This window comes from Capricornis sumatraensis, chromosome 10 (assembly GCF_032405125.1).
Source record: "Capricornis sumatraensis isolate serow.1 chromosome 10, serow.2, whole genome shotgun sequence".
In the NCBI taxonomy this organism is placed as follows: domain Eukaryota; kingdom Metazoa; phylum Chordata; class Mammalia; order Artiodactyla; family Bovidae; genus Capricornis; species Capricornis sumatraensis.
This window is the reverse complement of record NC_091078.1, coordinates 2,615,072-2,641,307: the sequence shown is the minus strand read 5'-3', so window position 1 is coordinate 2,641,307 and position 26,236 is coordinate 2,615,072. Positions and strand designations below refer to the sequence as shown.

Here is a 26,236-nt window from a genome sequence, read left to right as displayed (position 1 = left end):
GGTGTTTACCATGGACACGCAGCTCACTGAAAACCACAGGGCTTTCAGCTCAGCACTTTGGTTTTGGGGGTGAGGTTACACTCACAACAGATGTCCCAAGACTTAGTAGCTTCATACCTGGAATGCTTCTGTTTTATAGTAGGTTAATATTGTGAGATTTCTCTACAATTTTCTATGTGTCAGAAATGACAGGTGGGGACAAAACGTATATGACATACAATGTGATAGCATAGAATAGTGACAAACATTGCTCAGTCATGACTTTGCCCGGCGGCAGCAGATGCTCCCTCTTCTGAGGGTTAATCTCCTCAGTAAAGCGAGAGTAAGAAGAACTGAAGATGTGTTGTTGTAGGAGAGGATCCTGGTGTGGAAGTGGCGCCCCTGGTTGCAGAGGAAAAGCTTTCCTTTGCCCTTCACATAGCCAGCTCCTCCGTGACCAGTGCTGCAGACATCAGAAGCGCGTACAATGAGGTGGACAGCCGTCTGATTGCTAAAGAGGTACACCTGCTAACGCCCCTCGCTGCCCCTTTTCGGAATAAAGACCTCATGCTTGCTGCAGCCTTCAGTGGTTAGATGGACACCAATTCACATGTGCGTGTGTGTGCCGACAGACACACTTCATCTGTGAAAATAGTCTATGACTCCTGCCCATTCACACTCCTCAAGACCAAATCTCTTCTTTCAGAGAAGAAAGTAGGTGCTCTTCATTCTCTTCATTCTAGAGCGAGGACAAACGGAATGGGTAAACGACATCTGGGACACTATTAAACTTCCTTTTCCTGGGAGCTTCTAACCCCTAAGATTATAAAGCAGTCTTTGAGTCATTGTGTTTAAGCAAAACTTTGCAAAGCAGCAAGCAGACAAGTTAGTTAGGTAAAGAGGCCATTAGGTTTCCTATTTCCTAATCCCCTGCATAAAGAGCTCTTTTGCTTATTGTTGATGAATGTGGGCTCATTTGTTTATATTCTGACAGACAGAGGGTCCCCTCCCTTTTCTGAGGAGGTGGGATCAGGGGTTAAGTCCTGTTGAGCACTAACACTATGCCTTCCCAGCACAGAGTCTTCTGCTAGAAGAGGCCAGGGTCCCATCTTCTGGCCCTTGGAGACCAGTGATGCCACGACTTGCAGAGATGGATGCCCCTAGACTGGGAAGAAGGCAGCCCTGGGTGTCTCAACACTGTTATGCCTCCAAGTGTCCTAAGGGCCTTCCTACTCTCATCAGCTCCTCGTTGTGAGCATTTGTTTAATTAGTGACCATGTGGGATGTTGGTGGCACAACTGTGTAATGAAAGGTTCTCCCTTCTGATTAAGCCAAAACTGGGAGGCAGGAAAGAACCTGAATTTTGGCTTCAGTCCCTCTGATCTTGGTTCAGTGATTATTTATCCAATGGCTTACACTAACAGATATTATGGTGTAATATTCCCTGGTGGCTCAGAGGGTAAAGCATCTGCCTGCAATGCAGGAGACCTGGGTTTGATCCCTGGGTCAGGAAGATCCCCTGGAGAAGGAAATGGCAACCCACTCCAGTACTCTTGCCTGGAAAATCCCATGGACAGAGAAGCCTAGTAGACTACAGTCCATGGGATCGCAGAGTCGGAGACGACTGAGCGACTTCACTTTCTTTCACTTTCACACTAGTGGAGTGCCAGGCCTCAGGATGCCTGCCCTCCAGGAGCTCCTGAACAAGACCTCCTCTTCTCCAGGAAAGTTGCTTAGGACTACTGCTGCTAAGTTACTTCAGTCGTGTCTGACTCTGTGTGACCCCAGAAACGGCAGGCCACCAGGCTCCCCCATCCCTGGGATTCTCCAGGCAAGAACACTGGAGTGGGTTGCCATTTCCTTCTTGAATGCATGAAAGTGAAAAGTGAAAGTGAAGTTGCTCAGTCATGTCTGACTCTTAGCGACCCCATGGACTGCAGCCCACCAGGCTCCTCCATCCATGGAATTTTCCAGGCAAGAGTGCTGGAGTGGGGTGCCATTGCCTTCTCCTGCTTAGGACTAACTGTTGCCAATTTCTCTAGATGAACATTTCATCCCGTGACAGTGCTGTGCCTGTGTTCTTGCTAAGAAATTGTGCTGGTCACCTCTCGGGTTCTCTTCGAACCATTGGAGCTGTTGCTGTGGGCCAATTAGGTATGAACTTTTACTGCTATTTGGGAAGAAGATCATGTGGCTGGCATCACTTGTGCAGCCTGGAATTCTGGGGTGGTAGGAAGGAAATGGCAACCCACACCAGTGTTCTTGCCTGGAGAATCCCAGGGATGGGGGAGCCTGGTGGACTGCCGTCTATGGAGTCGCACAGAGTTGGACACAACTGAAGCGACTTAGCAGCAGCAGCAGGCAAGACTGAGTGGGCTGAGAAGCTCAGCTGGTGATAGTGAGAGTTGAGAGTTCACCCCACCAGAGTCAGCTTCCCTGCAGAGATCAAATCACTCTGCTGTGTCTGACAACTGGTAGTGAGCTTGCTACTAACCAAGCTGGCACCGACGCACAACGGAGCCTATATAGTGAGTATAGCGGGGCCTCTGAGCAGAGGCAACTGTGGTGGTGGTTTGGGTGAAAAAAACAACCGGTGGCTGTGCCTTGCAATCAGGCAAGGGCGAAACAGAGAGCTGGTGCCAGGGGCCAGTGCCGCAGAATCTAGAGCCCAGACAAGAGCCAGAGGGTGGCTGGCTCATCTGGCACCCTGGGCCAAGACAGAGGGCGGTGGTCTGAGACCCCCTGGGCTGTTTCAGCCTTCTATGACCCAGAGAGGACTCAGCACAGGGTCTCTCAGTGACCTCGAACTTTTAGAGCCCCTACTCTTCCTCCCAGCCTGTCCTGTGCCCAGGCCCACAGCTGTAAGTGGGTGATGTCCCTGACAGCTCTTGCGTGCTGCCAGAGGAGGCTCCACTGCAACGGAGCCGTGGTGTGCTCAGGAATGTCTCTGTCCCACACAGGGGTAAGGGTGTTCCACTCCAGCCCTGCTGCCAGCAGCCTGGACTTCATTGGTGGGCCCGCCATCCTCCTGGGCCTCATTTCCTTAGCGACGGACGACCACAGCATGTACGCGGCTGTGAAAGTCCTGCACTTGGTCCTGACCAGCAACGCCACGTGTGACCACCTGATGCAGCGCATCCGTGGGTACCAGGTACGGCCGCCCTCCCGCCTGAGTCTGCAGATGCCGCCCACCCCCCAGCAGGAAGCTGTCGTCTCTGAGGAACAGGGCGGAGCCTTGCTGGCCCAAGTAGACGTTCCAATCAGTTTGACTTTTGGAGAAAGAAACGGAAAGTTCCTCGGTCCCTCAGCCTCACCAGAGCAGAGGGCCAGGTGACAGCCAGCCGGAGAGGGGCTCTGATCAGGGTGGGGATGCCCACCTGCCTGTGGCTGCCAGCAGCTTTCACTGATGAATTCAAGAATCATCTGCGATCCCCCTACTTGGCATCTAGCATGACAGCTAAGAGCCCAGACCTTGGAACCAGAGTGCTAGGCTGGAATTGAGCCTCTTCCTTGCTTTCTGTTTAACTTGTCCTGAGTTACTTACCCTCTCTGTCTTGGTTTCCACATCCGTATAATACGGTCTGTTGGGTCTCCTGTATCATGAGGTTGCAGTGACGACTAGATGATTTAATACAGGTGAAGGGCTTAGAATGATGTCTGGCCCAGATGAAATGCCCTGTAAATGTTGGCCAACTTTCGTTCTTAACCTTTGTGCCCAGGTCTCTTCTGTTATGATAGGAATAATAACAGCCCGTATTGTGTAGGATCGTGATCACAGAATTAATGTGTGCCGAGTGCTTAGAAGACTGGCTGCTCAGAGTAATTGCTGTGTGTGTGCACCTTGATTATATGGCTATTTACTGTTCATAATGTCAGATGAGACGTGGACACTGTCCTCCAGGAGTGCCCTGCCTGGCTGAGAGGCAGCCAAGAAAGGAATCACGGAGGGCAGCAGCCAGGGCCAGAGTCTAGACAAAGTCACTGGGGCACAGCAGCTGCAGGTTCCTTCTGGGCCCAGTGAGGGCAGGAGAGAGCCTCCTTGTCTCTTGGGCACGCAAGTCAGGGCCGTAGAAGAAAGCTGTCTGGTGTCACGTCAAGGACTGGCCGCAGCTGGGCCACGGCCTGCGTCTCCTGCTCTCGCTCACGCTGTCTCCTCCGTCTCTAGCAGCTTTTCTTGCTTTCCCTACTATCACGCGCATCTGGCATGGTGTATCTCTACTGGTTCCTGGCGGCTCAGCAGTAGAGAATCCACCAGCAATGCAGAAGATGCCGGAAACTCAGGCTCTATCCCTGGGTCAGGAAGGCCCCCTGGAGGAGGAAATGGCAACCTGCTCCAGTATTCCTGTCTGAAAAATCCCATGGACAGAAGAGCCTGGTGGGCTACAGTCCGTGGGATGGCAGAGTCGGACGTGACTGAACAACTGAACACAACCCCTGTGTACTTGTTGCCGTGCTTATAGGAACAAAGTGACAGAGAGGAGAAGTACGGGTGAGGCTCAGACAGAAGAGTCACCCCAAGGAGCAGGCGAGGGGTGGGTCCCAGAGCGCAGGCGCGTGGAAGCCCAGCCCGCGGCAGGAAGGAACGCAGTGCAGGCCTTTGTGGATCTGGTGGTGAGGAGATGAGAGTGCTCGCGTCTCGGGTCTAAACTCTCAGCTGTGGACTGGGTTGGGTGGTGGTGGTGGGAAGTTGTGGAGAGAGAAGAGCTGAGATCGCCATCTGTAGGATGGGGAAAGCCAGCTTACAAAACAGCAGAGTTGCACTGCCGGGCCAAATCGAATTCCAGTTTGACATTTGACACGATTAATGTAGAGTGGAATCCGTCAGCTTGAGTGAGTTTTCTCATGCAGCTTTCAGCCATTCTAATTATGTCCTGGTGGGGGAGTGGGGAATGGCCAGATCTGCCGAAGAGGCGACTGGAACAGACTGAAAAGAAGCTATTTTCTGATCTAAATCGTCTCAGTTTGGGCCGCTATGACAGAATACCACAGACTGGGTGGTTTATTAGCAACAGAAGTGAATTTTCTCATAGTTCTGGAGGCTGGTGAGCCCACAGTCAGGGTGCCTGCACGATCAGGTTGAGTGAGGCCCCTCCTGGATGGCAGATGGCCAGCTTCTCACTGTATCCTCACACGGCAGAGTAGAGAGGGGAAGAACGCTCTCCTGTGACTGTTTTGAGAGCACGAATCCCATCTGTGAGGGCCCCACCCTCATGCCTTCATCCAGTGCTAATTATCTCCCAAAAGACCTGCCTCCAAATACCATCACACTGGGGACTAGGGGGTCACCATATGGAGTTTGGGAAGAACAAACAGCCAGCCCATAACAGCAAGCGAGACTTCCCAATGACATACTGGAGAGTGTCTGAGAGGACGGGGAGAAGGGCGGACTTCAGACCCAGGAGTGGGACGGGGAGAAGGGCGGACTTCAGACCCAGGAGTGGGACGGGGAGAAGGGCGGACTTCAGACCCAGGAGTGGGGAGCTGAGCTGTGAACGAGCTGAGCTGAGAATCTCAGTGAAGTGGGTGGGGACCCAGATACAAGTGGATGGTAGGGCAGCCTGGCTTTCGTGCTACTGAGGTCAGCAGAGACAGGAGGCTAGGTTAGATCCACCTAGTGAGTCTCTGAGATGAGTGTGGGCCACTGGGGCTCCAGTGCCTGGACCCTGTGTGTTGCCGGTTTCCAGGGGCCTGGCACAGCAGAGTGGCAGAATGGCACATCTGGTGGCAGCAGCCTGAAGTGGAGCTGGCGGAACTGGGTCTGGTGGCTGCCTAGTGATACAGCGACATTTGTGTGGTGGGCATGAACGTAGGACCCCATAAAGGAAAGTGAGAAAAGCACAGAAAGGTGGAAGGAAGCCCGCAGACAGAGGCATTCCAGAAATGTGGAAAATTCAGGAAGGAGCCGGGGCCCACAGGGAGAGGTGACGCCACAGAAGCACAGAAAAGTGGGCACCGCTGGGGAAGCAGCTGCAGAAGCTGGGGTATGTTTTCCTTCTGAGAAAAAGGCGATGGAGGCAGTCGTCCCAGAGAGCAGAGTGTTTCCAGACTGCGCGGACAAAAGGTGCGGGCAGGAGCAGGCAGATGAGGGAGAGAGAGCCCTGATGCCGCATTCACTAGGAAACTGCTTTGTGTTTTACCCTTTGCAGATAATGGCATTTCTCCTGAGGAAAAAGACCTCTTTTCTGAACCATCGCATTTTTCAGCTGATCCTGTCTATCACCGGCACTGCAGAGCTGGGCTTTGGGCCCTCCGTAATCACCAATGTTGGTGTGTTTCAGCACATCCTCTGCAATTTCGAGGTAAACTGGAGGTTGGTCGCAAGCCCTAAAGATACAGGAAACCTGGAGCCTCCGCTAAACCCAGGGGATCCACTTCCGCCATGGTCAAGGTGGTAGTGAGAGAAAAAACCACAAAGGCTTTGGAGCTCAGAGGCCCCGCTTTATAATTAACTTCTACCACCAACAGGCTGTGTGGCCTCGGACAAGTCTCTTGACTTCTCTGAGTTTGAGTCTTCTCCTGTGTGAAAGGGAGACCATCATCTCTCCCTCACAGGCTGGTGCGGGAGTCAAATCTGCTACTATCTGGGAAAAGATTTTAAAACTGCAGGCTTCCATACATAAGAGGATACTAAAGCATCCCAATTCCTTTGGATGATGCTTTGCTGTTTAGAAATGCTCCTGTAAAGGAATGAGTGAGAGGTCCTGAGGGCTGAGTGAGGAGCATCGGGCAGACCTTTGGGCAGATCCCTTCACAAAGCATCATTGATTGAGTGACGGTCACACACTGATGTGCTCTGGAGGCACGGTGATAACCAGGACACAGCTCCCACACACCGCCATCTGGGCCCAGGACAGGACGTAGCTGGTGCTACAATGTGCTGGGTGCCGGTGAGTGGGGACAAGTCCTCTGGGGAGTGTGAAGAGGGGACAGTCAGCTCAGCTCGTGAATCAGGGTTCTGGGGCTGAGTTTGGCAGAACATATTGAGTGGGGGGATGTTCCAGGTGGAGCAGATGCCGTTTGTTCACATGTAGGGGTGAGAGCAGCCACAGGCATTCGAGAGCAGGGGGCTTGGGGCACCTGCAGCGATGTTACCGCAGGTAGAGGCGACTCTTTGCAACCCCATGGACTGCAGCACTTGAGGCTTCCCTGTCCTTCACCATCTCCTGGAGCTCACTCAGACTCACTTCCATTGAGTCAGTGATGCCATCCAAACATCTCACCCTCTGTCATCCCCTTCTCCTCCTGGATCTGGAGAGTGATGCAAGGATTGTTGGGGACGTCAACCAGACCTGGGGTATGGGCTCCCAGTGCACAGGAGGAAGCAGCTGTGCAAAATAGCCTTCAATTCAGTTCAGTTCAGTTCAGTTCAGTTCAGTTGCTCAGTCGTGTCCGAGTCTTTGCGACCCCATGAATCGCAGCACGCCAGGCCTCCCTGTCCATCACCAACACCCAGAGTTCACTCAAACTCACGTCCATCGAGTCGGTGATGCCATCCAGCCATCTCATCCTCTGTCGTCCCCTTCTCCTCCTGCCCCCAAACCCTGGTAAACAAGTCAGCCTGCCTTGACCACACTGCTGCCCCTTCTATAATGCCGTGGCCATGCTCAGGCATCTTGTCTCCTCTGTATCATTGCCACCAGCCCAGCCCAGGAATTACCCACGCAGGAACCCACCGGGCCCCCACTGCCTGTTCCTGGAACCACCATGGGCACCACCCGTCCCCTCCCTGAATAAACTAGCCCCTCAGCTGAGCTGGTGCATTTCACACTGGGGTTAAGAAAATAGGCAACTAATAAAAACAAGCAGAAAAGATGCTTAAAAAATCCACAATAAACCAATGAAATGACATAACATTTTTAAAAGATTGAGAGGAGGGAATTTTTAAAAGAAGAAGGATTTCCCCAGAGCTAGCTACATCAAGTGAAGTCAGGGCAGGGATGTGTCTGTTGTGTTTGGAGGTCACTGACAGGCCCAGGGAAGAGTAAATGGTGGAGCTGGGCGTGAGGTGAAGAGCGGGGAGGAGGCTGGAAGGAGACAGTCAATGGGTTTTTGAAGAAGAGAAGAAGAGTGTTTCAGAACTTAGGAGACTGGAGCAGTGGAAAGGGGGCATCGGAAATACCAGTGTAAGAATCAGCTGTTGATGGGACAAGTCCTCCGAGGGGAGGGAAGGTCTGGGGAGCAGAGAGGAGGTTACGGTGGAAGGGGCGGATCCCTGATGACTGGTTTGCGGCAGGGAGGGGCAGGACATTGAGAAGCTGCAAGGGACAGGAAGTTGAAGTCATGCATGCCTTAGGCCTGTGGCTTCAGAAAAGGCCACCCCTTTCTGAGACTGAGGTCGTCCTAGGGGTGGGGGGAGAGCAGAATTTGACACATGATTCATTTGAAATTCAAACTACTTTAATACAGACATCTTAATACAGTCTTTAGTACAGGGGTTATGTGACACAGAATAACAACCAGAAGACTCAGCTATGCATGTTTTCCAAAATCCAGACAGTTGGTATTACGTACAATAATTTCTAAAAGAGCTGGGTGGCCTCAAGTGTGCTGGGACAACTTGTTATTTTCCTAAAGCTCTGGAGCAGAAGGCATGGGGAGGCGTACGCTTCAGGGTGTCTGTCTTACTTTCTCAGCTCCCCAGCTCCCTACACGGAGCCTGATGTATCATTTATTCAGTGACTGCCTTCATGAATGAATGCGTGAATTCAAGGATGCAAAGCTCTTGGCATCCCCTTGAGTATACTGGGGTGCCGTGTCTGGTTACCTCTACCTTCCCGGGAGCCACATTTATTGACACCAGCTCTCTCAGATGACAGCTGCCCTACCGCTGTGTGTAGCTGGCAGTGACTGTGCTTTCGGGGGCTGGAATATGTCAGGCTGATTTTGGCTTAAGAGTAACCCACTTGTCTTATTTTGGTTTACTTCGTATTCACTCTTTTAAAAAAGGGAGTGGATCCTTATTAAGAGGTCACTACATGGCGTGTACGATGCTGAGCCTTGGGGACTGGAGAGGGTCAGTCTCTGCCTTCATAATAAACTTATAGCCACTGAGGTTGTTTCACTTTCCCCCGTAAGTAAATGGATGGAGCCATGACTACTTGCTTGGTTCAAGTGAGGTTGATTATTGACTCTCTGAGTCACTGTCTGCAGGAGATGCCTGTGGGTGAACACAGCAAGAAGGAAAGAGAGTGGGCTCCATGGTCAGACAGACCAGGCTTGGAAGCCAGTCTCTGCCAATTAGAAACCGTGGGCGCCAGACAAGGTACTCAGTCCCTCTGAGCCTCACCATTCTTATCTTCTAAATGCAGATAATGATTTGGTTTTAGGACTTCGCGTGATGCTTCTTGCCTCCAGCAAATGGTACCATTTGTAAGTGTGAGCTCTTTTTGCTGCTCTAAGAGTGCACTCTTAAACTCGCACATCTGAACTTTCTAGATTCTGGGACTTAGGAAATATCATCATTTAGATGGGAATAATAGAGCTCTCTAAAGGGAAGTGTTAATACAAATAAGAATGAAGACATTCTATCACCTTTGCCCCAAGAAGAACGGGGAGCAACTGCATTTTGTTCACAGTAAAGAAAATAACCCGAGTGATAAACTTCACTCTCAGAATCTCAGTGCATTTCACAAGTGTGTGTCATTCACAATTCTGTTGCATAGGAGCTGCAGGTTCTATAGACAGGGGACCTGAAGAAATTGCACGCACAAGCTGAGTGCATGGTTCAGATCAGTTCAGTTCAGTTGCGACTCTGCATAGTTGCTGCAGTATAAAACCTGAGAGGTGAGACTCAGCTCCTAATTCCAGTTCAGTGACTTGTTGGTGATAAGGGAGCTGTTTCTCAAAGGTCTGTCTTACCCTCTAGTTTCTCCTCGCTAAGTTGGGAACACTGGTATTTGCCTTGCGTAGTCGGATCCAATGAGAATGAGATGCATTTGGTGTGTTGACGCACAGGCTGTGAGGCCCAGGGTGGGACACGTGTAGAAGATGGTTACTGTAGGTGACCTTGGTTTGAATCAGGATCCACAGCAAAGCTCCAGACAGCAGCAGAGATGGGAAAGACAGGGATGGTGTTTGCACTTTCTCCTGGGTGTGGTGCCCACTATATTTTCTAGCAGTCAGGAGAGCTGGTATGATTCTGGAGCTGGTAAGCTGTGTTAATGATTCCAAGCCAAGGAAGACCACACCCAGCACCTCACCAGCTCACACTGCCTGGCAACCCTTCCCTTCACATACTTGATTTCATTGTGTTCTGTCTTCCAGCTCTGGATGAATGCTGCCGACAATTTGGAGCTCTCTCTCTTTTCCCATCTACTGGAAATCCTTCAGTCAACAAGGTAGGCTGGGCTTTGGCAGCCTGGGGGTTACAGCTGAGCTTTCATGCCAGGAATAGGAACTAGGACAGGACAGCCAGTTGCTCAGTAACTGTGGACTTCTCCTGTTCCCAGAGCATGAGGTCCCCAGGGGGCAGCATGTCTGTCTTAGTCTATTCAGCTGCTATAACAAAAAAATATCATAGGCTAGTTCAGTTCAGTTCAGTTACTCAGTCATGTCTGACTCTTTGTGACCCCATGAACTGTAGCATGCCAAGCTTCCCTGTCCATCACCATCTCCTGAAGCTTGCTCAAATTCATGTCCATTGAGTCGGTGATGTCACCCAACCACCTCATCCTCTGTCGTCCCCTTCTCCTCCTGCCTTCAATCTTTCCCAGCATCAGGGTCTTCTCCAATGAGTCAGTTCTTCACATCATCTGGCCAAAGTACTGGAGCTTCAGCTTCAGCATCAGTCCTTCCAATGAACACCCAGGACTGATCTCCTTTAGGATGGACTGGTTGGATCTCCTTGCAGTCCAAGGAACTCTCAAGAGTCTTCTCCAACCCCACAGTTCAAAAGCATCAATTCTTCGGCACTCAGCTTTCTTTATAGTCCAACTCTCACATCCATACATGACCACTGGAAAAGCCACAGCTTTGACTAGATGTGTCTTTGTTGGCAAAGTAATGTCTCTGCTTTTTAATATGCATCTAGGTTGGTCATAGCTTTGCTTCCTATGGAGGCCATAGACTAGGGGACTGACAAACCACAGAAGTTTATTTCTCACAGTTTTGGAGGCTGGAAATCTAAGACCAGGCTCTGGCAGATCCAGTGTCTGGTGGGGACCTGCTTCCAGGTTCATAGTTTGCCATCTTCTCACTACAGCCTCAAGTGGCAGAGGGGTAAGGGAGCTCTCTGAGGTCTCTTTTGTAAGGGCGCTAATTCCATTTATGAGGACTTCACTCTCATAACCCAAGCATCTCTCAAAGGCCTCTCTCCAAACGCCATCACATTGTTACGTTTTGAATTAGTCAAGGCTCTTTTGATAGCAAATGGCAGAAATAGAACTCAAACCAAATTAAAGAAGGAAGAAATAGAGGGTGAGAAGGAAAGCAGAGAAAGGGAACATTCATTGGCTCATACAGCTGACAGAGGCAAATCTTCACATGTTGTCTGGATGGTGCTTGTATTACTTTGTCTGAGATATGTCCCTGGTCGTGTCTCTGCTTTCTTCCATGCTGGCTTCATTCTGGCTGGGCACCTTCATAGAGTGTCTGCGGCTCTGCACAGTCAGCAGACAGGGCTTCTTTTCCACTCAATACTCCTAGCAACAGGATAGAGTCTCACGGGCCATCTTAGGTCATGTGGCCAGGCCAGGAACATCTCTTGCCCTCTGCAGCAGGTGGAGGAGAGTTAGAAAGAGGTAAGTCCCAAAGAAAACCAGGGATTGTGATCAGAATAAGGGGGAAGGGAGGCAGGGAAGCCAGTCTATCAACCCTCCTGCTTCCTTACACAGTGGGCTGTTCATATCCGCCTCCACCTGACTCCTCACAGATCAGCTGTTCTAGTGATCATTAGCACCTTAGCGTTTGAAGGTGTTTGCAACCACCCTTTCATTCATCCACTCGTGATTGATCTATTATAACCCACTCCATTCCATACCACTTCTTAGTGCTTGAGGTTCAGGGAAGGACAAGACACAGCCCTGTGGAGAAGGAATGCAGAAAGCAGGCTGCTCAGTGCTGTGATGAGAGCACAAAGGACACGGGGGCTTACAGGTGTTGAATGCACATCTTCCCACTGAACCCACGAGTGCAAGCCGCACGCAGAATTGGCGGGTTCTACCTCTTCTGTGTATCAGGGATATGGGGCTTGGCAGAATTCAGCACAGCAGTACTGAAAGACAGCTCAAGAAGGAGCGATCCATCCACATTCATTTGCCTCCAATTTCTTTTCTTTCCCCCTTTCCACTGTCTTTCTGTACCTGTTGTTTTCTAAGAGACGGACACTCACCCTGGGAGCTGTTTTCTTTGAGGGAGTAGAATTTACAGGAAATTGTATTTGCGATTATCCTGAGGAGGGGGTGCGGAGGCTTGAATCCCATCTCTCTCCCCTTTGACTCTCAGTGGCACGTCCATCCACTTTGTGGTTTGGGGCGAGCAGGAAGACACACGGGCTGACGGGCTGGCCGAGGCCCACGTGCCGGCTATTGGGAAATGCTACGTGGTCCTGCTCCAGGCTGCTCTCTTTGTTCGGCGTTTTTTGAGACCAGCATTAGTTTTCCCTGAGGCTTGGAATTTAAAAGTCGATAACTGGTAGTTGTCTTTGAAGGCAGTTTCCGGTGGGGGTGGGGGTGGAAGGGCATGGGAGGCTCATCCCCAAGTGACTGGGGCACTGGGCAGACACATATTTGATGGGTGTCTGGCAGCATTTTGACGAGTTGCCAGGAGGGCATGAGAGTCAAACCCAGACTGTGGAACCTTTTTAGCAGAAACACAGCAAATTTGGTTCATTCCAGTAAAAGCTTTTACTGACTCTCTCCTGGGCTCATCAGGGAAGGACCCCGGAATGCTGAAGTTGCTCACCAGGCACAGCTTATTCCCAAGCTCGTCTTCCTCTTCAACGAGCCAGGCCTCACCCCCTCCAAGATGTCCACCATCATTGACATCCTGGGCTGTCAGCTGAGGGGCCACTTCAGCCTCCAGGACTTGCTCAGGTATTGTGCCAGCTTCCCGGGGGAGAGGGCAGAGCATCGGGGCTGCTTCATGAGGGAACGAAGACCCCAGCTCTCTCCTTATCACACTCAGCTCAGCAGCACTGCCCTTCAATGCAGCAGCAGGTTCTATTTCCCTGGAACCTCCTGGAAACATTTTCTCTGTTCATGGCTTGGAAAAGGGGTGGGTCCCCTGGACTCCTCAACAGGGCTGTGGGTTCACTGCTCCCTGGTGCTCAGAAACACCTACCAAGAACCCTAGAATTTCCATGCACCCGGCCATCCTCACCAGCCAGTGACCCAACACACCTGCCTTCTGCAGACTTCGCAGCTGATGGGACATTTCAGCTGTTGTGTTCTCAGCATGTCTGTCCGATTGACCTGGCAGAGCCAGAGTCTGCTTCTCTGATGAATCCTAACAGATTGGAGAAGTCTCTGGAAACATCACACTGATCACACAGTGACACGCTTCCCCCTCAAGTCCTCCCTTGAAGTGCATTTGGGTGATTCTGTGTAGAAAGCCTTCATGGGTGCTCAGGAGACATGGGCCAAGCCCACAGTTGAGTGTGTCCTCTTTCTGCCTTCAGAATCGGGCTGTTTGTGGTGTACACCCTCAAGCCTTCGTCGGTGAACGAGAAGCAGATCTGTGTGGACAGAGCCCCGGACCCTTCCCTGCCCGGTGAGAAGACCTTTCCCAGGAGCCAGTCTGACGGCTGCAGGGCGACACCCACAATGGTCCTGACAGCACATGCTGCGGGGCCGGTTTGAGTGCAAGGCTGCGGGAAGGGAGGGGAAGGCGCCCCCAGGAAACCGAGTTGCTGTTTCTGGGCGCTGTCTTCCAAGGCCGCAGCTATATGAGCCACAATTAAAAACAAATCGTGTGTTCTTCCTGCACAACCTGGAATGGCTTCCAAGTCCTGCAGGACAACAGCTCCCTGGAGATCAGCAGGCGGGCGCCTTCTTGCCCCAGGCTCTGCCTCACTCCCTTGGCGAGCCCCAGCTTCAGTGCTCTGCAGCGCTGACACGTTCTAACGTGTGACAGTCTGCCGTCCCCCCGTGCTCGGCCCTGCTGGCCCCTCTGCAGGGTCACCTCCCCTGCCCCACCCCACCCCACCTCACCCCACCAGGCCAGCCATTCTCAGTCCCACAGGGCAGACTAGGTCACCTTCTCTAGGCTGCTGGAGTCCCTGTGCTCACTCTCATGCAAAGGCTTGTGATTTGATTCCTTGAGTCTCTCACTCCCCAACCAGATTCAGAACAGCAGCTGCATCAGGTTCTGAATTCCCTCTGCTAGGGGCAGATGTGAAGGGGACCATTACTGACCACGTTGTCCTGGGCCTCCTCTGTTCGAGATGGGAGCCTCTAACCACGTGTAGCCATTTAAATTAAATTTTTGGAATGAAATGCGACTAAAACTTCAGTTCCTCAGTCACACTAGCCGTGTTCCAACTGCTGAATAACCATGTGGGGCGAGTGGTTACTGCATTAGACAGGGCAGAGAGAGAACACTCTTATCACAGAAGATTCTCTTGGCTGTCACTCAATCCAGATAAATTAGCTCTTATCCTTAGGTCAAACCTGAAAAGTAGGAAGTGCTATTCCCACTTTGCAGATGAGAAAACGGAGCCTCAGAGACTACGACCTTCAAGAGAGAAGGGGCTAGAATCCAAATAGAGGGTACTCTGACTCCATTTCTCCAAGCTGCCACATCAGTTACGTTTCTACAGCATGCTGTGTGCCCTGAATTGGTGGTAAAATAACTGGCCAACCAAGGGGCTGAATGAATGGATAATTAGCTAACAGTATACTATGTACTCCGGAGAAGGCAATGGCACCCCACTCCAGTACTCTTGCCTGGAAAATCCCATGGATGGAGGAGCCTGGTAGGCTGCAGTCTACGAGGTCACTAAGAATTGGACACGACTGAGCGACTTCAGTTTCACCTTTCACTTTCATGCATTCAAGAAGGAAATGGCAACCCACTCCAGTGTTCTTGCCTGGAGAATCCCAGGGACGGGGGAGCCTGGTGGGCTGCCGTCTATGGGGTCGCACAGTAGGACATGATTGAAGCGACTGAACAGCAGCAGCAGCAGCATACTATGTACTCAACCCTCCTTCTCATGGGGACTCCATTCTAAAACTTGTATCTAGCTAAATACCTACAAAGACACTATTTATATGTCTTTCAAGGTCATAGTAACACTTCAGAAGTAAAGTTTCGTCTCCCATTGGATTCACATGCCTCTCGTTGCAGCTCAAGCTCTATTTTTTAGTGCGGCGTAGACATGCCAAAGCCCTAGACTAGGGCAGGGACCCAGACTGAGCACCACAGTCTTCCCCCCTCTGCTGCCACTGCCTTGCATAATGCCCAGCACATAGTAGGTGCTCAGGAAACGTTACAGTCCATGATAATTTTAAAACTCTTTCTACTGGAAGAAAAATTTGACCCTATCATTTGGGGGGGGGGGTGGGCTATGGGGAATATCAAAAACATCTCTAGTTAAAGGAAACTTTAGAAACATTTCGAGAAATTCTTTTTAAGCATTAAATGGAAATCTAGAATTGAAAGCCAAAATTTCAAGTTCCATGCATGTCTCAACTCCTGGGAGAACTAAGCATTTGGTGAATATGATTGCCTACTGCAGCAAATATTATGTCTCTTTACATCCGTTTTCTCTCAAATATGCATTTTCTTTTTTTTTGTAGCTGGAAGCCAAACATCTGGAAAGACAATCTGGCTCAGAAACCAGTTGCTGGAGATGCTGCTCAGCGTAATATCTTCTTCCCAGCTTCATCTGTCCTCTGAGTAAGTAGTTCCAGAAAGAGTGATTTGCACAAGGCTGCTTCATAAAGGGTGCAGTATTAAAACCTTTTCTTAATGAAAAGTTTAGCATCTCTGAGTTGGTTTTCTGCACTAGTCAGAAAGAAAATTATATTCTCTCCACCCAATAAAGCAGACCTTGCCCTAAGATATTCTGATGCAAATGTTAAATGGGCATGAGTGACTCAAAGCAGATTTGGTATCATTACAATAAACTCTTCTTGTCACCATCGCTAGAGTGTAATTGTTATTGTCTTGGCAGTTGTGATAATTACTGATGTTGATGTCCTGTGCTTGGCAGAGAATAGAATGGAGAAATGGTTAGCCTAAATCACATCTATCAAGGAAAAGGCTTGCCAAATTCTTCTGCTATTTACTGTTAGTCTTTCAGTTATTTTTCCAAGTTGGAAAAAGAAGTATCTGCCTTCAGTTAACTTTCTAAACAACAAGCAGTCATAAAAGTCCATTAACTCTCTTGGACTGCCTGCTTTATCTCGGCTCTGGGGTCACTAATTCAATAGCTATTTGTTGAGTACCTACTGTGTGCCAGACACTGTTCCTCCTTCCTAGAATGCCATCCTGAAACAGTCAGTCCAGATCCTACTCTCACTAAGCTGAACTTTTAGTGTGTATGTGGTTTGGGCAGGGAGGCGTCAGGGTGGGGAGTTACCCCTCAGTAAATCAGCCTTGTACATAGTGCTTTAACGGTCTCTAGATTTCTAGAATCAGAGCACGGCAGAACTGGAAGGTGCTTTGGAGGTGAGCTGCATGCATGCTGAGTCGCTTCTGTCGTCCGACTCTGTGCGACCCAGTGGATTGCAGCCTCCCAGGCTTCTCTGTGCATGGGAGTCTCCAGGCAAGAATACTGGAGTGGGTTGCCATGCCCTCCTCCGGAGGATCTTCCTGACCCCGGGAGATGAGCTAGTCTCTACCTTTTCACCTTTTTGGAAAGGAATGTAATGTAGTGCTTAAGCACTTGGGCTCTGACAACTTCACCTCCTGGGTTCAGCTCTGTCCTCAGGGACCTTAGGGAGGTGACCTAAGCCCTCTATGTCTCTCTTCTACTCATCTTTGTGAAGATACAAATAGTAGCAGCCATAGATAGAAATTAATAGATGGATAACTCTGAGCATGGTGCCTGGGATACTGTATAAACTCTAACAGCTAACTACGCTCACCATCACCACCACCACAGTCACCTCCATCCTCGTCATCATCATTATCACCACCACCACCATCACCTCCATCATCCTCATCAGCACAGTCACCTCCATCATCCTCTTCATCGTCATAATGAGGGAAGATGATCAGAGCTCACCAGTCATCCAGCTGCTAAATGAAGTCATGGCTGAAAGAGAGGACCACCTCTTGACTCCTAGTTTCAGTGGCCATGCCCTCACCTCGCCTAATCTGGCAACTGGCGCTGAGACTGCTGCCCAGCCAGGATGGACCCTTTCCTGGCTCTCAGGAGAGTCAGGATTTGCTGAACAATTGCCCCTGAGCATCGGCTCCCGTCTCTCTGTCCTCCACTTCCCCCTAGCAAGTCTGTATTCTCTAGACACATTGTTTTAAAGTTCATTATTGAAAGTGACAGGTAAACATTTTTTTTGTCTAAACCAATAAAGATGCATAAATATGGAGCTATTCCATTAAGATTAGTTCTGAACAGTGTGTTTTAAAAGGGAGTTAAGTAACCATGATGTGTTTTATGTGACTACGTTGATGTGATTAGCGAGTGGCCAGACACTGTCTAAGTATGAATATTAGTGAGCAGGGCTCTATCATTCAGTACATGGTTTCCAGTTGCTTTCAAAAGCTTTGGCCAGCTTATGCTTCAGCCATTAATAGGCAAATTCACCTCTTTCACAGCAGCCTTGCCAACATTCAGTTCAGTTCAGTTCAGTTCAGTCGCTCAGTCGTGTCCGACTCTTTGTGACCCCATGAATCGCAGCACGCCAGGCCTCCCTGTCCATCACCATCTCCCGGAGTTCACTCAGACTCACGTCCATTGAGTCCATGATGCCATCCAGCCATCTCATCCTGGGTCGTCCCCTTCTCCTCCTGCCCCCAATCCCTCCCAGCATCAGTCTTTTCCAATGAGTCAACTCTTCGCATGAGGTGGCCAAAGTACTGGAGCTTCAGCTTTAGCATCATTCCTTCCAAAGAAATCCCAGGGTTGATCTCCTTCAGAATGGACTGGTTGGATCTCCTTGCAGTCCAAGGGACTCTCAAGAGTCTTCTCCAACGCCACAGTTCAAAAGCATCAATTCTTCGGCACTCAGCCTTCTTCACAGTCCAACTCTCACATCCATACATGACCACAGGAAAAACCATAGCCTTGACTAGACGGACCTTAGTCGGCAAAGTAATGTCTCTGCTTTTGAATATATGATCTTTTAAAATGTCATATATACTTTGCTGAGTGATGTCCAGATGTTGACCTTAACCTGCCTCTTCTAGGTGACTAATGAAGCTGGATGCTATTTGTATTTTCTGGATATGTCATTTGCTTATGGACTGAGAGATAATTTATAGCATTTATTGACCCCCTTCCCCACCCAGGACAAAGGAAGAGATGTTTCTGAACCTGGGGTCCGACTGGTTCCTGCTCTTCGTGCAGGGCCACGTGCACCCCAGCACAGTGGTGCTGGGCTTGAAGCTGCTGCTGCACTTTCTGTCAAGCCCCTCCCTCCGAGGGCGATTTAAAGACGGCCTGCCTGCAGGCTCCTGGGTGGAACGCAGCTCCGAGGGCACGGACATCGTGATGGGTGAGTGTGTGGCCCTCTCCAGGAGACAGGGTCCTGTGGATGACGGCCTGCCCGGACTAAGGCGCCTTCACATTGCCTGCTGTAGTGTCACCTTGACCTTGACCCCTTCCCCCACCTCTGACTTCCTTTTTCAGACTCCTCCCCACACGGCCTCACTGCTCTTCAGATGCTGGGGACTTCTTTCCACTCCTCAAAGTCTCCTTAACTCTTTCCTTCTTGCAGAGGTGCTTCCCAACCCTCAACACCAGCACAGCTCTCTAGGCTGATGTGGATTCATCCTTTACGTCTCGATTCTATGTCACTTCCTCCAGGAGAGGAAGGTCCCATGGCAATTAGAGCACCCCTGTTACACTTTATGTCTTTCTTATTTTGGGGGGGGGGAGGGGGTTTAGTCATAGTTTACAAGCATATTTTTATTTAGGTATTTAATTCTGTAATGTCTGTTCCTCCCACCACATTGTAAGTAGTTGATGAAGGCCTGGGGTTCTGTCTATATATTTTATCAGAACACGACATTCTTATTGCCTATGCAAAGAGGGTTTGCTACCTCTAAGGTGGTAGGCACCAGATAAGCATCTGTGTTTGAATGAATGAATGAGCACATCAGAAATAGGAAAAGAAGTTCTTATTGAGACCATCCTTGTGCTCTATATGTATGACGTATTTCCATCTGGCATGTCTGTAGGATGGGTTGGCCGGAGGGAATTCCTTCCTGTGCCCAATCTCCATGTTGACCAGAAGCAACTGTTCTCAACTGGATTTTGTGCCCTTCTCCCTGATCAATAGATAACCTGAAGAGCCATCCTCCAACGCCTGACCAGAGCCCCTGCCTGCTTCCTGGGTTCCGAGTCTTGAGTGACTTTTTGGCCCACCATGTTCATATTCCAGAAGTCTACCTCACCGTGTCCACCTTCTTCCTGCAGACACCACTCACGGAGCTGATGGACGGGCCCAGGGTAGGCTCCAGGGGCTCTCAGGATGGAGTGACACACTTGGGTTTCTGATTTCTGTATCCCCCAAGACTCTCCTCACCTTCCTCCATGCCTCCCAACTTTCATCCTGACCCACTTCCTTCCCTCGCAGTCCCACCCCCTTGCTTGCTCTGCAGATATCCTTGACTTCCTCAGCCTCCGCCTCCCTTGTCCCTCCCAGCAGATCTCTGTTTCCTATCAGTCCCACTTTTAAGTTTTTCTCCTTCTGGGTAGACAAGTCACACGATGGTGGGGCAACATGGGGAGGTTGGATTGCTGCCACCGCAGACATCGAGCCTCATCCTATCACCTTCAAAGAAACATGTCCCTGTATCTTAGTAACGCCCCTGCTCCCCCGCATTCTAGTGTGCACCTTACATGCCCCGAGTCTTCTGGCCCGCAGGTGCCCTTTGCTCAGATGACTTACATCACAGTAGCAGGAAGCCCCATGAAGGAGCATTGCCTCAGGACTCCACCCTCCATCACTTGTGTATTCCAAGACCATCTTTATCACCTCCTCTCACTGTCGCTGGCAAAGGTCAGCTTTTTGAGGCTGAACTGTGTTCCTTCCACGCCTTTCCTAAGTGACTGCATGCCTTGTGATCCTTTGTCTCTATTTTCAGCATCTCCTTTTCTATGGATCCTTTCCTCATTGGCCATAAGTATGATAATCATGTCCCACCTAAAACCGGAAGCTGCCCCCTTGGCTCACACTCTTGACCAACTGCTGCCCTGTTTATTGCTCCCCTGTTCCTCCTCCAAAGAGGAGTCTCCACTCACTGCGGGCACCTTCTCACTAGCTTCCCACTCACTAGCTCACTGACTTGCACCAAATCCAAGGTTTCACTGGCTCCTGTTCCTGTGGGATCAGGTTTGGAGTCCCCAGGCAGCATCAAGCCCCTCCCTGATTGGGATCTCACTTGTCTCCCAGCCCATCTTCCTTTCTTATTGGCCCTTTGTGCTGTGATCCTCAAGTCACCTCCCCAGTAAGACCGCCTGCTTTGCGCTTGCCTGCCCTGGGCCTTTAAGGAGCCCTCTCCCATCTCACCTTCCTGGAAAGCTATCTTCCCTCAGTTCTCCACTCAGATGCCACCTCCGGCTGAGACCCCCTAGACAGCGGGAATCTTTCTCTCTCAGGCCTCCTCACGCCCTCACCTTGTATGGCACCAGCGCATTTACGGCTGCTTCTCTCAGTAGACGCTGAGCACATCAATTACAGACCCTGGCCTCCTGCTCAGCCTCCTGAGCACCTGATAAACAGACCCAGAAATTGTTTCTTGGTCTTGATAGACTTGAGTTAAACTGCACTGTATAGACGTCATTGAAGGGGCACGGTTTTGCTGAGGACTGAAAAGTTCACCTCTTGCATATCCTTATATTTGACCTATCTCAATCTTGATATATGTTAATGGTATTACAGATCATACTTCAGAATCAAGTTCTTCACATACTCTGATAAATTCATCGAAAATGTGTGTTTTTTTCCTATACTGTGGCTCAGGAAACAAACATTTGCTGAATGTCAGGACCTGTGACAGATGTTTCACATATTTTATTTCACTTGATATTTATAACAATCCCATGGGGCAGATAATGGAAGTTTCCATTCACAGAGAAGGAAACTGAACTGCCAAGTGGCTAAAGAGCTTGCATAAGCCCAGCTTTTAAAGAAGCAAAGTCAGATCGTCCTGCTTGTCAACCCCACGCTCTCTCTGATTGCACTTGCCCGAAAGCCTTTGAATTTGACATGTTTTCTGCAATCTCATTTACAAAAATTCATGAAAGTTGATTGGGAGATTGAGTATTGCTGATGTCAGACCCGATGCCCGTTGCTGGTGGGTCTTCAGCCTATCTTAGACACGTGGGTTTCCCTTACGCTCCATCAGTGGGCTGAAATTCCTCTAATGGACCAGCCACCTGGGCTGCTACTGTGATGTTCTGTCTTTCTCACTGGGGCCCCCAGAGAAGCATGGCATGCTGGACGGAGAGCCCGTCCCTTCGGTGTGCAGCCCAGGTCTCTTACAGCCCATGTGTCCTCCTTCAGGACAGCCTGGATGCCATGCTTCAGGGGCTCTTGCATAAACACCACCGGGAGGAAGTCCTCCGGGCAGGGCTGTGCACTGAAGGCGCCCTGCTGCTCCTAGAGATGCTGAAGGCCACCATGAACCAGGTGAGACCCGCTCCCCACGTGCTGAGAGGGGTTCTGATGGGAAGACAGGCCCAGAAAAGTCAGCCTTGACTTTTCCCAGCAACTTTCTGGTAGTGCTGATACTCTGCAGGTATTATTCAGAACTTTTGATAGAAGAGGCAAGGTGACAACTTAGGTGCTCAGTGGGAAACCCAGCCTTAATGTCCCCAGTGGAGTTTATGTGTTCTTAACCAGAAGACATCTGTTTTCCATTTGTTTAAACATTTGACTTCCTTCACTGGGAGATTTAAGGGCTCCAGTCAAAGGGAACATTTCTGGGCAACTGCTTTGATTTGAGAGCTTCAGGGGCCCTGTGGTCCCTTCCCTTCAGAGGCCTCTTTGCTCAAGAAGCTCACCTCGACCAGGACAGGTGGGCGTCTCATGAGTGACCCATCAGGAAAGACCTGTCTTAGAGAAGACATATGCCGGCCAGCTGCTGATGTGACGTGGACAGCCTTTGATTCAGGCCTTCCAGGTCCACCTTGAAGGTGGTGGAGAGGTTGTTTTAGGACTGCAGGAAAAGGCCGTGTGACTTGTGAGCAGGACTGATTGTAGACCAGGGAGCAAGAACACCCATGAAAAGTTTTGGCTTCATTCTATAAACTCTAAAGGCAACTGGAGGTTTGATATGTGTGGAAACCTAATTGCTTCTATAAAATGATGCATGGTTACCTTTAAAATAAGAAAAAAAAAGTAGAAGTAAAAACCACCTGAAGCACACCCAACCAGAGATACCCACTGTGAACTTTAGTAGGATATCTTTCAGACACCTAAGAGTATACCATGCCCTTAGGGAGTCAGACCACATAAATTCCTGAAAGTGTTGGTCACGCAGTCAGGTCTGACTCTTTGCAACCCCACGGACTAATCTGCCAGGCTCCTCTGTCCATGGAATTCTCTAGGCCAGAGCACTGGAGCGGATAGCCATCCCTTCTCCAGGGGATCTTCCCCATCCAGGGACTGAACCCAGGTCTCCCACATCGCAGGCAGATTCTTTACTGTCTGAGCCACCAGGGAAGCCGCATATTTCCTGTTGCCTTTTTTCCCCCAACATGTTGTTGGAAATCATTTCTATTTGTAGACGGAAATTTGTATTGTTTCTCAGAACATTCGTTGTTATAAAAAGTCAGTAATGAGCTTTCTTGAGCAGACGTCTTCTCTTTCTAGTTCGATGGCCTCCTTGGTATAAATTCCAGGATGTGGGATATTAGGCCAAGGAGCACTTCACGTGCTCTCCTTCTCAGGAGGGTCGCAGTAGACGCTATACATCTATATTCCTCTCGACATGCATCCCCCAGTCTTGTACAGATGTGCTTGGCCCAGTCCTCACAGCCTCAAGAGGGAGGGGACGAATATATACACTTAGGGCTGATTCATGTTGCTGTATGGTAGAAAGCAACACCATAACATTGTAAAACAATTCTCCTCCAGTTAAAAATAAATACAAGAATAAATACTCTTTTAACGCGTATTTAGATGATTACATGTTCTTTTTCTTTTAACCAGTTTGCGCTGATGAATTATATCAATAGATTTCCTCGCATCCTTGCAAAGATCTCACTTTCTCACTCCGTTCTTATTCTTTCAGCATGCTTCCTTATTCTGCTTGTAAATATTTTATTTATGATTTTGCAGTCATGTTCATAAATGATATTAGGTTTCAGTTTTATTTTTCCACGTGTTGTCAGGTTTCGGTATCAGCATTATGCTAGTTTTATTAAAAAAAGATTCTTTCATTCAAGAAGATGCTAAATCCATGACTCATATGATTTAAATCATTCCTATGAAACACCTTCAGCCTGAATCTTTTTCTATTATCACCTTGCTTAAGCTTCTAAATGTCTCCTTGACCTAGTTTAGGTAATTGATATTTTAAAAAAATCTTCACAAGTATTCAGTTTGCATAAATGGTCTCCTTTAATTCATTTAATTTTCTTTGTGATTATTTTCTTCTTCTTCTTCTTAATTTGCAAGTTCATGCTCTTTTAGCTTGCCCATCCTATTACTTAAGGAGCTGAAGATTTGCGGATTTATAAATAACAACTTTGGATATATATGTCATTCCCCTTCATTTTTTTCTGGCGAGTTCTAAAATTTTGATATTTGACATCTTCAATTTTGTTGTTTTCTAGAGTTTCTGCAGTTGCAGATTTAAAGAAATTTTTTTATTAAAAAAAGATACCTTTTTGATTCATCTTTTTCAATGTCCATGTAGTTAAACTTTTTAAAAAATTGCTGTTATTTATTTCCAGTTTATTTTTGTCCTAGTCAAAGCAAGTGATCTTTACACTTTCCATCTGTGGGAAATTTATTCATGGCTTTGTTGTAGACCTAATGTGCAGTTAATTTGAGGATAGCTGAAAAAAATTTGTTTTGCCACATAGAAAGTTTGTTAGGTTTTAAATCAATGCTATTTAGAAAAAGCAAACCAAAGAAAAACATGAAAGCATTTAAAATGAAGAAAATACCTAGTATGTTGACAGAAGTAAAAAACAAGCCCAAACATTCACTTTATGATAGCAAACATAAAACGGTTAACTGTTGTAAAACAGATGTGACCCTTAAACAGTCTTCTGGGATCTAACGAACATATAACAGAAGCGAAGTCAGAGGCAGACTTTGGTTCAGTGAAGCTGCTGCTGCTGCTGCTGCTGAGTCGCTTCAGTTGTGTCTGACTCTGTGCGACCCCATAGACGGCAGCCCACCAGGCTCCCCCGTCCCTGGGATTCTCCAGGCAAGAACACTGGAGTGGGTTGCCATTTCCTTCTCCAATGCATGAAAGTGAAAAGTGAAAGTGAAGTCGCTCAGTCGTGTCCGACTCTTCGCGACCCTGTGGACTGCAGCCCACCAGGCTCCTCTGTCCGTGGGATTCTCCAGTGAAGCCACCTGCCAAGAAAGCATCATTTACCAAATATGGTAGACAAGCATCAAAAGCTAAAAGGCAAAACTGAAAGGATAAGAGAAGATCAGAAGTAGAATTGTAGTGAATATCTTTCTCAGCTTATCTATCTTGCTTATAACTTTGCTTTGCTTGCTGTTATTCCCTTGCACGATGGTAACCATAGGTTTGCTTGCTTCCTTAAGCTTGGTATCAGTGGAATCCTACAGTATTACCCTTTTGCATCTCACTTCTTTCAGTCAGGGCTTCCCTTGTGGCTCAGCTGATAAAGAATCCACCTGCATTGCAGGAGATCTGGGGTCGATCCCTGGGTTGGGAAGATCCCCCGGAGAAAGGAATGGCTACCCACTCCAGTGTTCTGGCCTGGAGAATTCCATGGACTGGGGTCACAAAGAGTCGGGCATGACTGAGTTCACTCAACACAAGTGGAATTCGCTTGTGTTTTATATGTTCGTAGTTCCTTTTTTTTTTTTTTTTTTTTTTACTATTCAGTAGTATTTTATTGTGATAATGGATCAGCGTTTATTCCTTCTGGGTTGTTTCCATTTGGAAATATTATGAATAAAGCTGCTATGTACATATCTTTTGATGGACATACACACTTCTTTCTGTTAGAAATATACCCGGCATGAAACTGTGGTTAAGCTGTACACATGATTTGTTTTAGTAGATGTTGCCAAATAGTCTCCAAAATGAAGAGTCAATTTACACTCACTAGCTCTTATTCTGGGAAGGTTCTAGTTGCTCCAGGTCCTTGTTGATGTTTAGCATTGTTGGTCTTGCAGACGTTAGCCATTCTGCTGTGTGCAACTCTCCTTGGGAGCAGACAGCATTTTCTTCCTTGTGCAGATGCTGTGGAGGTTAATTCACTCAGGCAGGATCACAGAGTGAGAGCACAGTGGAAACACGTGTGTCCAGCATTGCTATTTCATTCTGGGGCACCTACCCCCGGGATCCAGCCTGGTGCCTTGCCTAAGCACCTTCAGGGGATGCCTGATCAAATTCTTCCAAAAGTCCAAATCGTCTATATCTGACCTTATCTCCCAGCTCCTTCTGTGTTTACTCTGCACTAGTCACTGTGAAGGTAAGCCTGAGGCACTAAAATGTCTCATTTAATTCTCACGACAATCTTAAGAAATAGGTCATATTGTTACTAGGAGTCTTGCAACAAGGCGTCTTGCTGAGAGGCTCAGAAAGGAGGTCTTGTCTCTAGATCTCAAGTCCTCTGGCCCCTGTGGAGCCCCAAGTCATGCCCCCACGTGCTGCCTCTCATGGAGCGTGTCCTCAGCCCTCGGCAGGTTCTGGAGACGGCGCCTGGGAACGGACATTCCCGGCCAGTGTGCTGCAGTTCCTTGGCCTCGTGCACAGCACCTACCCCCAGGATCCAGCCTGGCGGGCCCCGGAGTTCCTCCAGACCTTGGCTGCAGTCACCTTCCCCCTGGGAGCCCAGAAGGTAAGAAACACCTCTGCCTTGCCCCGGTGAGAGCAGGGATGAGCATCATCACCCTTCAAGGACAAGATGCCTTCACAGCCCTCCCCAAATGAAAATGCATTTTAAGTCAACCTGGCCAAAACCCTAAGC

General features: G+C 49.0%; 1 protein-coding gene across 1 annotated transcript in view; it reads left to right on the top strand.

Moving 5' to 3' along the window:
• WDFY4 (WDFY family member 4) overlaps positions 1-26,236 on the top strand; it is a 233,556-nt gene that overhangs the window by 69,830 nt on the left and 137,490 nt on the right. The window contains exons 20-31 of the mRNA XM_068982260.1: positions 353-498; positions 2,022-2,133; positions 2,940-3,130; positions 6,126-6,278; positions 10,243-10,316; positions 12,849-13,010; positions 13,595-13,686; positions 15,714-15,813; positions 18,391-18,596; positions 19,383-19,552; positions 21,612-21,737; positions 25,943-26,107. Of these exons, the coding sequence (XP_068838361.1) occupies positions 353-498; positions 2,022-2,133; positions 2,940-3,130; positions 6,126-6,278; positions 10,243-10,316; positions 12,849-13,010; positions 13,595-13,686; positions 15,714-15,813; positions 18,391-18,596; positions 19,383-19,552; positions 21,612-21,737; positions 25,943-26,107 (1,697 nt within the window). The remainder of the gene's footprint in view (positions 1-352; positions 499-2,021; positions 2,134-2,939; positions 3,131-6,125; positions 6,279-10,242; positions 10,317-12,848; positions 13,011-13,594; positions 13,687-15,713; positions 15,814-18,390; positions 18,597-19,382; positions 19,553-21,611; positions 21,738-25,942; positions 26,108-26,236) is intronic.